Source organism: Quercus suber, unplaced genomic scaffold (genome assembly GCF_002906115.3).
Source record: "Quercus suber isolate HL8 unplaced genomic scaffold, Cork oak 2.0 scaffold_750, whole genome shotgun sequence".
Lineage (NCBI taxonomy): Eukaryota > Viridiplantae > Streptophyta > Magnoliopsida > Fagales > Fagaceae > Quercus > Quercus suber.
The window spans coordinates 186,954-198,158 of record NW_027070186.1 but is presented as its reverse complement, the minus strand read 5'-3'; the positions used below and the strand labels follow the sequence as shown (position 1 = coordinate 198,158).

At 32.2% G+C, this 11,205-nt stretch overlaps 1 protein-coding gene across 1 annotated transcript; it reads left to right on the top strand.

The window, feature by feature from the left end:
* The first annotated feature begins 6,515 nt into the window (after nucleotides 1-6,515).
* On the top strand, nucleotides 6,516-9,904 carry LOC112037309 (GDSL esterase/lipase At5g45670-like). The gene is made up of 5 exons (XM_024070124.2): nucleotides 6,516-6,841; nucleotides 8,317-8,441; nucleotides 8,541-8,786; nucleotides 9,095-9,350; nucleotides 9,463-9,904. The coding sequence occupies exons 1-5, from the start codon at nucleotides 6,601-6,603 to the stop codon at nucleotides 9,684-9,686; spliced, it is 1,092 nt and encodes a 363-aa protein (XP_023925892.2). The 5' UTR covers nucleotides 6,516-6,600; the 3' UTR covers nucleotides 9,687-9,904.
* Nucleotides 9,905-11,205: the final 1,301 nt, after the last annotated feature.

Here is an 11,205-nt window from a genome sequence, read left to right as displayed (position 1 = left end):
ATAGTCTTGTGGTGATGCTTAAGTTCATGCTTCTATAAGCTCTTAATTTCTTAATTATGTAGCATATCAAATATATTGGCTAAAATACAAAATCGACCTTCTAAATTTTTTCAGAATTCATTTTATTTCTCTAATTATACTTTCGTTTATTTTAGTTCTTTAAGTTTCAGATTTATTCAATGATTAAGGCCTCTTTGTCAACTTTTGTTATAAATTTTTTGAAAAAAAAAATTCTTGAAAATACTTTTCAATCATTAATTAAATTTTTTTAGTTTAAAAAATTTGAAGAAAATTTTAAAAAATTGGAAAATTAACTACAACATATAAAAAAAAGTTGATAAAAAGACCTTAATTGAATAAACTTGAAAGTTAGAAGATTAAGATGAAAGCAAAATTAAAGGATTGAAATAAATTTAGGTAAAACATAAAAGAAGTAGTGTTTTGCATTTTAGCCTAAAGTTTTTATTGAAGTATTCAGTATTTTTTTTCAAAAAGTCAACTAGATGTTATTGTTTGCAATTGTTCATTTATAACTTTGTAATGAAGAGGATAACATTATTTATTTATTTATTATTACTATTATTATTATTATTATTTATTTATTTATTTATTTATTTATTTGTGCTGAATAAGACGATGACATTAGTACGCAGTTAATTTGACACGTGAAGTTTCAAAAATTGTCCAGCCTTGTCCTTGCTCCAGTGCTCCTAGAGTTATAAGTGGCAAATTAAAATGTTCATTTCAAGTCATCTTCATTTTGTTATAATTTCTTCAAGAATTATTTTGCCTCAATGACGTTCAACTCTACAGAGAAAAGACAATAAGGGACAACTTTTGAGCCTTAAAACGGTAATAGAAATGTCCATTGAATCCTTTATAACTCAAATTTTCCACACACACACCTTTTTTTTTTTTTTTTAAAAAAAAAAAAGAAAAAAGAAAATAACTCTAAAATTTAAACTAAAGAGGAAAAAAAATACAAAATAGTTGGATTTCATACTAAACTAAAGAGAACAAGATACAAAAAAAAAGTTATGGATTTCATATTAAACTTACATATTACAAATAAAAAGAATTATTTTCTCATGTCCAAGTCAAGAAAGACAAAAAAAACCCACCTAATTCTTCGTAGAAAACTATTTCAAAATTCAAGTCCACCTCACAAGTCACAAAACCACTTCAACCAACAACGAAACCCGATCGAGCTCACCACAGGCTAAGCCAAATCCACCATACAAAGGCCACGTGAAATTCCCAAAATACATAGTAGTAACCAGCAATGCCCAGCTAAATGCAATTCAAAAAGCTTTCGACTTAAGAAAAGAAGACCTTTAATTAATCCCCAAAATCGCAATTGGTTAGCTATTGTGGTAAAGTAAAACACTATCCTCCAAAATCATTCGAAAGCCTAAACGAAACTAGTAGTTTTTTTTTTTTTTTTTTTTTGAGAAAGAAACGAAACTAGTAGTTAAGAGTTAAGAGTCAAGACTTAAGAGTCAAGACTTTTAAAGACCACAATTACACATTATTTAATTTAGTGAAGCTGTCATCTACGGTGGCATGTGGTGTCAGTGGAGGCCGAAACAACATCGTTAACAACCAAATCGTACCTTTTGTATACCCAATGAAACCATCTCTCTCTCTCTTTCTCATAAAATTTTGGTAGCAGTTAGTTTAATAACTTTTTTTTTTTTTCTGTGTTTGTATTTTGTAAATAAAGGTTTATTGGACATTCCCATTGTTTTAGTTTAAAAAGTTTTAGAATACAATTTTACAATATTTTACACATTTTGCTGTATTTGTTTCAAGGTAAAATATTGGCCAACTAAAAATATTTTCAATCAAACAACAAGAGCTATGCAAAATCTTGAAAAATGTTTTTACACTTAAGAAATGGGTAAAACATTTTACATTTTTCTATAATGATCCTTTCTAACAGGTCCACTAATTGAATCGAAGTTTTACAACCTAAGTAATCATATTCTTAGTAAAACTTACTATTGTTACTCAACCTAACTCCAAAAATCCATGGACTCTTTTTACGTATAAAGATGTTGCACGTGAACCTAATGATCACATCAATAAGTTCAAGTATCCACTTGAAGATTCTGCTCCAGCAATAGTAATCCAGAATTGGTAGCATCTTCAAACACTCTGAATCTAGATGTATGTCAAGTGTGATAATCAGTAGTGAACATAGAGAGTAAGTGGCACAACAACCTTGAGATGTACTCTCCATCTACTTTCTAAAGCTCCTCAAAAATCTTAGGCATGTCCTTTAGGGTTTTCTTTTATATCACAGGTTTAGTAAAAAATGAAACCCTAGTGACAAATGGGATGAATGGGGTTGAATCAACAAATCCAATCTATTGTAGTGCAGTCGATCCAACTTAAGCTTGATTTATAGAAAAAATGCATGTTTGGTTGATGGAACAATTGTTGAAAGCTATTGGAATGTGAATTCTTGCAAACTGAGTTGCAGCACCTAAGCAGCTATCTTGACCATTCAAGAAGGTTCTAAAACCACATATAAATCTCATTTTGCTCACGATTTGCCAACTTAATGACTAGACTCAATAATATATGTAGCACACCTAAATATATAGTCTATCTACACAATTTAAAACTAAACAAATTAAATTTTTTTTGGACTCAGTTTAGACATGCTGCATGTTAAGTAAAATGGTTCTAACCTAATCTTCGATAGATTGTTTTTACTTTTGAATTGGTCTTGTGTTTTGTTTAATTAGCTTGTTTCAAAACTGAATCAATCTATATAGGAATGTGCATGAGCTTGTCTTGACGGATTTTATTTTGTTAATTGAAACCGACCGCATCAAGTTGAAAAACCACCGATCCAAAACAATCTGCAAGTTCTAAAATAACCAATAGCTAAACCAATCCACAAGTAATTGGTTTGAATCAATTTGGGCTGCTAGGTTTAGACTTCTTTTGTCATGCTTATACTAATATTTACATACTTAAGGTCATGGACTAGAATTTGGGCTTAAAAATCTAAACGCTCATTTGAGCTCATTTGAGCCAGAATGTGAGATATATAAGATATGATTGCCTCTATTATATGGGAGAGTTTTAAGTAAGACTATTTTATTGGATTGCCTGTGTCACCGAAATATTTAATTAATATAAGATATTAATTATTTGATTTGTCAAAATATTATATGTGAACTATATAAATAGGATATGTTAATTTGTTATTGGTTGAAAATTTCTGTATTTTTCAAGAATATGGATGAAAAGGAATTATACCAATAATGAATACAGACAGCCTAACAATAATTCTTGAACATTGTTTTCATCAATGTATAAGATTTGTTCAAAGAGACTTGTATTTCAGTACTTTGATTTTAACATCGACATCAGTGTATGTGGATCACGACGTTAATATATTGAAGGAAGTATCACATAATTTTCAAAGTCATCGAGCCAAATTAAAGAACCCCACAAGTTGTAGCCAGCGAATCACCGACGCTTTAGCGGCGTAGGCGTAGGGGTCAATGACAGCTTGAATAAGACTAAACTACTACCTTACACATTTCTTCTTCTTAAACGTGTTGGGGGCTTTTACTGCACTTTGGTCATTCATGCAGATCCATGTTACACGGTGTTTGACTTAGCCCAAGCAATCAATTTGCTTCACCAACTAGCATTTATGGTATATGGTTCGTACCAGCTAGATTTAAGCTCTACATTAATTGTTCGATTTGTCTACCTCCATTTTAATCCTCAGCCGTTGATACAAAACGATGCTAACTTGACTGTAGAATTATCAATGCCCCAAGGTTAATTGCCATAATTGGAGCTTTCCCTTTCATGGGCATAATTTAGTTTCTTAATTAGCCCATTTTCTGAAATTCATTGGAGAGAGAGAAAGAGAGAAATTTAATAGAAAATGGGTGAAGGGATTAGGACCAGCGCCCACTTGACTACGGTAGCTGAGGAAGTGTTATATTCATTGACCTAAAAAATGTGAAATGTGTTATACAGTCAGTCTATCGTTAGGGCTCAATTGAATTGGTGGATCAACATGTAACGTCTTAATGAAGACATTTTAGAGCATTTACATCCAAGAATGCAAAAAAATGTCTATTATACATACTCAAAACCCACTTTATCTATTTTATCATCTTATTTTACAGCTCACTTAACACTCCAATTTCTATTACATGCAATTTATTAAAATAATATAAATTATACCAGCAAATAATATAAACAAATCAATTATCTCACTTCTCTAGCCCCTATCTCTCTCTTCCCTCTTTTCCTTTGTTCCTCTCTCACTCCATTAAAATATGTGTTTTTATTTTTACAACTCATGAATAGTAGGGTTGTATATATATGAATACAACCTTATTGTTCACAATTGGCAAAATATTTTAAGTACCCATACCAAGGTAAAGGCCTCTTTTAGTGTCTTGTTGCTAAAATAGCAACTATGTGGTTTTAACACCTTCAATGCTAATGCTCTTAGTAAGTGTTATGTTAACTGATGTATTTAAAACAATTATTAATAAGTTATTTAAAGAAATTTTTGACATCATTTACATAGAAAATATAAAATCAAAGCTAAACTTTTTTTTTCCCTTCCAAAAAAGTTTATAAAATATTTCCTAAATGGCATTGGTTTAATTAGGAAATATTTTTAAAAAATTTTTACCGGAAAATAAAAAGAAGTGAAGTGAGATGAAAAACAAGAAAAACATAATCATATAATTAATGAAATACATAAAGAGAAAGAGGGCTTTTGATTTTTGATTTTTTTTTTCACTCTAATTAAATTGATTTTAAGTAATAATCCAAAGGATATTGTTTTGTGAGAATCTAAAGTGGTGCGTGTTTGTTTTTGGTGGGAAATGTCCAAGTGGTTGAACAGCCTAAATTTTTGTTTTTGTTTTTCACATGCAATAGACAGATCACCAGGGCCCATATATGATATATACAAACAGTTGGTCTAAAAAGTGTGGGATCTTGTACGTAGGCATTGGGTAGCTGATTTTAGCTGACGTTTCTGCAACACATTCATTAATACAATTAAGTTAACAATGTTAAGGATATGCTAACCTAATTCATTAATAGGAAAATTTTCTTGTTCAATAGGGATATTAACTGGTTGAGTTGAACTTAATTCACGTATTGCACATGTAATGTTCATGTCAATGGCTCTACTTAGATTGATATTGGAGATCTAGTACAAGAGCAAAGTTGAATCCACACAAAGCAGAGTGAAAATGTACGTAAACACATACAACCCCACTTCAGCAGCTAGAGAAACATTAATAGTAGTTTTTGCATCTATTGCACATGTAATGTTCATGTCAATGGCTCTACTTAGATTGATATTGGAGATCTAGTACAAGAGCAAAGTTGAATCCACACAAAGCAGAGTGAAAATGTACGTAAACACATACAACCCCACTTCAGCAGCTAGAGAAACATTAATAGTAGATTTTGCATCTCAATATTGATGAGTGCCATATCTAGAAAATCATCCCTGTTCATCATCAGGAAACGAATAATTTGAGACATATGACTCAACATTTTGGAGGCATGCATGTACTGCTGCTTTCTAAAGTATCCTTTCTCTTACACTTATACAAATGTTACAATTTTAGTAATCTGACGGAAGGTTTTGTACAGTGCTTTTGGTACTAAATGCATGCACTGCTATCAGTACCAATCAGTTGTGCCTTATAGAGTATCCTTTCTCTTTACTCTTTTGCGAACGTTACAACTCTAGTAATATGACTGAAAATTTTACAGTGCTTTAGGTACTAAATGTATGCAACTTTTTGCACAATTATATAGAATCTGAGGTTGTAATGTTTAATTTTATTTTTGAGAGAGTTTTAACTTATGACGTTCGTTATTGATGATAATTTTTTATGATCAAACCAAAACATCAATCGATTTTTGGTGTAGGTGAGGATTAAACCCCCTATATTTATTATTTAATTATTAGAGACTTTACCAGTTAAGTTAACTAGAACCCATTAGTGAGGCTGTAATACTAAGTAAGTAATCATACATGAAAAGAAATGATAAACCCATATATATATATATATATATTTGGAGAAGAAAACCCCTAAAAAAAAATTGATAACATGACAGTTGCGAAAAAACCTCATTGAACTCATGCGCTTGTATATAAAGGAAAATGCATTTTCATAGTGATTACTTTGGCCATCATTAATGCACGATTAAGAAGATAATGATAAATTGATTAAAGGGTCATTAGCAAAGACTACTACTGATATAACCGACAATGTTTACAGCACTTCGAAGTTTGAAATTCCAAATCCAATATATTTCATTTCCCACAAAAAATTTAGAGCAAACAGGTGCCAGCGCCGGCCTTATTGTTTGCTATACAGTAGAGTCTCACATTATATCCGCGTGAAATAAATGCTTCTAACCAACTCTCTTAACTGTATACCAAAAACATGTTCACTTTTTTTTTGTCACTCCCTTCTATATAAACTTATCCATAGCTTTTAAATTCCACACTCATACACACAGCAACTATTAAGTTCCTTCATTCTTTTGCTTTACATTTCTAGGTGCTTTGCCTATTTGGCAATGGAGTATAACAAAATGTGGGTTGTGTTTGCAGTAGTGTTGGTGTTGAGTTTATGGTATAGGGTAGAAGGGGATCCCCAAGTACCTTGTTACTTCATTTTTGGGGACTCATTGGTGGATAATGGCAATAATAATCAACTCCAATCTTTGGCTAGATCAAACTACATGCCTTACGGGATCGACTTCCCCGGTGGACCGACTGGAAGGTTTTCCAATGGGAAAACCACTGTCGATGTGATTGGTGAGCTCCCTCTCTTTCTCTAAACTTAGCTCAAAAACGAAAACGTTTTTGTTAGCTAGCCACTAAAAAAGTTGTGAATAGAATAATATTAATTTTATATGGTTTACTATTAACATAATTTCTATACACTTAATATAATATGCCATCTCATTAGTTGCGAAAAAAAGAAGGTCTTTTTAGGTTTATTGTTGGTAAAAATGACAGTTCCCTTTTAGGGGAACAACAATTTATTTGTGTTTTCTTGTCTTTAGTAAAGAGCAAATTGTCATGTTCTAGAGGACACATGCTGACTATTCAAACTCATTTCATGCTGAATATTTTTCAAGAAAAAGCACCATTGTCATGGGCGTATATGATTAATTATATTCATTGCTAAAAGAGGGGAAAAAAAATCAATGAGTTAATAAAGTTAAGCAGTCAAATTGTTTCTTCATTTCTTTTTTCCAGTTTCTCAACTGACTTTATAGAATATAACTTGCTCCCATAAGTCCTAATTTGGTTCCTTTTTATATATTATTGTTTTTTTTTGGCCTGAAGAGGATTTTGGGTTGTCTTTTTTTAGTTACTCTAATTACTGTTAGTTAGAATAGAAAATAATGGTCACCCATATATGATATATGAATGAATATTTGGGTACCCGTGTGCATTGATTATTATCCTTTAATAAAAGCATGTGTTATTTTCCTTTGTAATCGTAGTTTTTGTCCCAAATTAGTTAGTAATTTATTGTACCTATCTTGAGCTGTGTGCCGTATAGAATATAACTTGCTCCCATAAGTCCTAATTTGGTTCCTTTTTATATATTATTGTTTTTTTTTGGCCTGAAGAGGATTTTGGGTTGTCTTTTTTTAGTTACTCTAATTACTGTTAGTTAGAATAGAAAATAATGGTCACCCATATATGATATATGAATGAATATTTGGGTACCCGTGTGCATTGATTATTATCCTTTAATAAAAGCATGTGTTATTTTCCTTTGTAATCGTAGTTTTTGTCCCAAATTAGTTAGTAATTTATTGTACCTATCTTGAGCTGTGTGCCGGCCTAGTTACGTTGCACATGATTTTTGTACATGCATTAAATATGAAATTGAAGCTTTTATTTGGAGGGTCACATCAGCAATTATGAAATTTTTTATCAAATGTTTTGTAATTATATTTATATATAGATGTTCTCTTTTATTTTCCTTCACAAAAATATTAGGGGAAAAAAAAACAAGTAAATTTTGATAGGGGAACTTTTTGCTTCCAGATCTGTATTCATTAAATTATGACTCGTAAAAAATGTCCTTAACATATATTAACACAAAAACATTACTTAATAAATAGTTATGTGAATTGGGAGTAAGGTTGCTACCATGCAATTTGGATACGATATTTTTAATCAAAAATTACACCAAGCTTAGTAATTGAACTCATAATATTTGAGTATACACCATGTTGGAAATCTAAAAATACTTTTCCATATCTACACAGCTGAGCTTTTGGGTTTCGATGATTATATACCTCCCTATGTAAGTGCAAGTGGCCAAGACATTTTGAAAGGAGTGAATTATGCTTCTGCAGCTGCTGGAATTAGAGAGGAAACTGGGCAGCAACTGGTAACTATTTTGATGCACTCTCTTTTTTAACTAGCAAATATGACTTCATATTGTGTTATAAACATATAGTTCACCTATGTATCCCTTTTGTCTTTGTAGGGAGGTAGGATTAGCTTCAGTGGGCAAGTGAAAAATTACCAAAGCACAGTCTCACAAGTGGTAAACTTGCTAGGGAATGAAGACTCAGCTGCAAATTATTTGAGCAAGTGTATATATTCAGTTGGATTGGGCAGCAATGACTATCTTAATAACTATTTCATGCCCACATTTTACTCGACTAGCAGCCAATATACACCTGAACAATATGCTGATGTCCTAATTGATCAATATAATCAGCAACTCAAGGCCAGTACTATATTTCTTTAATTTAATTTTAGAAAATTTTCCTTGATTTATCCATATACTCTATTAACATATCAAAAGCCAATTATTTTTATGGTGGGAATAATGGAAAAAGGCCATTATTGTTGTCCAAGATATATAGGCTCCACCAGCCATTTACTTTTTATTGGGCTTTGAGGAAATGGGCCTTATTCAGGCCTACCTCATGTGTGCACCCTTTATGATAGTTCTAGTTAGAAGAAATTGTTCTTTAATTCACAAAAATATTAAGAAAATTATCTAACACTCCGAAATGTTTGTTTATGTTACAGGCTTTGTATGATTATGGAGCAAGGAAAATGGCCTTGTTTGGAATTGGTCAAATAGGCTGCAGCCCCAGTGAATTGGCTCAAAATAGCCCGGATGGTAAGACGTGTGTACAAAGAATCAATTCAGCCAACCAAATATTCAACAGCAGGTTGAAAGCTCTGGTCAATACACTCAACAACAATGTCTCAGATGCAAGATTTATCTATATAGACTCTTATGGGATCTTCCAAGATATAATAAACAGCCCTTCAACTTATGGTAATTAAATAATTCTCTTTTAGTTAAAATTTTGTGAACTGAGTACGACTTTTAATTGTCATTAAAATATGACATGAAATATTCATGGTTCTCTTTCTTTGGTAAATTTTAGGTTTCAAGGTCACGAATGCAGGGTGCTGTGGAGTAGGTAGGAACAATGGGCAAATTACATGTCTACCTATGCAAAATCCATGTCAAAATAGGAATGAGTATCTGTTTTGGGATGCTTATCATCCAACTGAGGCAGGGAATGCAATTGTGGCCAAGAGAGCTTATAGTGCTCAAGCTGCATCGGATGCTTATCCGGTTGATATCCGCCGATTAGCCCAGATTTAGAGATGGATCTAATGGGTGTAGCTGGCTCAATAAGAATGAAAGTTCTTGTTATATTTTTCTGTATCACTATTATTGTTGCTATGAGTCTAATATTTTTCTTTTTTATTGATAAGTTGCTATGAGTCTAAGATGTTTATAATCATAATATCATTACCTCCCCATTCAATTTGTTGTATGCGGAGTATATAAATGTATGGAAATTGTACGTTTTTAGACTCTTTAACACAAGTATTTTCACCTAGTTATTTAGCCAAGTGATAACTTAGATAAATTATTCAGTTTTAAGTTAACACAATAATATCATATCTTGCAAATAAAGAAAAAATGTAAAGCGCACCACGATATGATGACCCAGAAAAACCTAACCGGTAAAAAACTTCAGGAGAATTTAACCTAGTTATCTTCAAGGTAAAAATAGATCCATTATAAAAGAATTGAAGTTTTTATATAGAACTTAGACCACTAATATCCTATTGCTATCTCGAGTAGAAAACTTATTACTATAATCACATGACAGCTCCGAGTCCATAGACTACTTCTTTCTTTGATTTATAGCAATTACAAATTCTTCTATTTGTGACTTTGAGACACCACTCAAAGGTTTTAGATCTTCTTTAAAGTTTTTTATGCAGCAACTAAAGAGATCACCAAGTTCTTGATGCAAATCTTGATTTTGACAACTCTATGTGTGTGTATGAAGGTAGACACCTTTAGATCTCACAGAAGATTCAACACATAACTCTCCAAAGACTTCTAAAATGTAGCTACTAGCTAGGGTTTTTCTTTTTATACTTGAAGTAAAATACTTAACCCTACACGTCATATGGGCTTGGCCTAAATTGGAATTTTTGCAGAAAATTAAATCTGCACGAGTTTCGATCGATTGATTCTAATTTTTGATTGATCAAGCCTTGCAGATTTTGTCCAATAAATCCTGCAATCACTTGATTCCAATTTAACATTAAATCACGCTTTGAGCTAGCTTGAACCTAGACTCTATGTTTTGATCATGGTTTGCGAACACAATACACATTGAAGTTCTAATACATTAGTTCCCAAAGTCTTAGAACCTAACAAATTTTTTTAAAAAGATTGAATTCAATATCGACCTGGACTAAAGCTCATTGTTTACATTTTCTTTTTAATGACACATTGGAATATTACAAATAGAAGAATAGGAACCATCACAATTGTAAGGTTGAATTTAATCAACCATTTAATTGGCTTTATTCCGTGACCAATTTGCTTGTAATTTAGCACTTAGCAACCCTGTATTTAGGTGGGAAAATTGTAAGGGTAGTGTGTGAGAAGTTGTGAAGAAAAGCTCAAGAGTGTGCAAGAAAAACAGAGGTTCGCGGCTAGGGCTCGCGGGTGGATCGCGACTGGCAAGCCGCCAAAAGCTGGCACGTGAGAGGCACACTAGGAAGCTGAAGGGTCGCGCTAGCTGTCACGCTATAGGACAAAAGTTTCAGACTGGCCAGGCCGTTACGTCGCGACTTGAACTCGCGACTTGGACAAG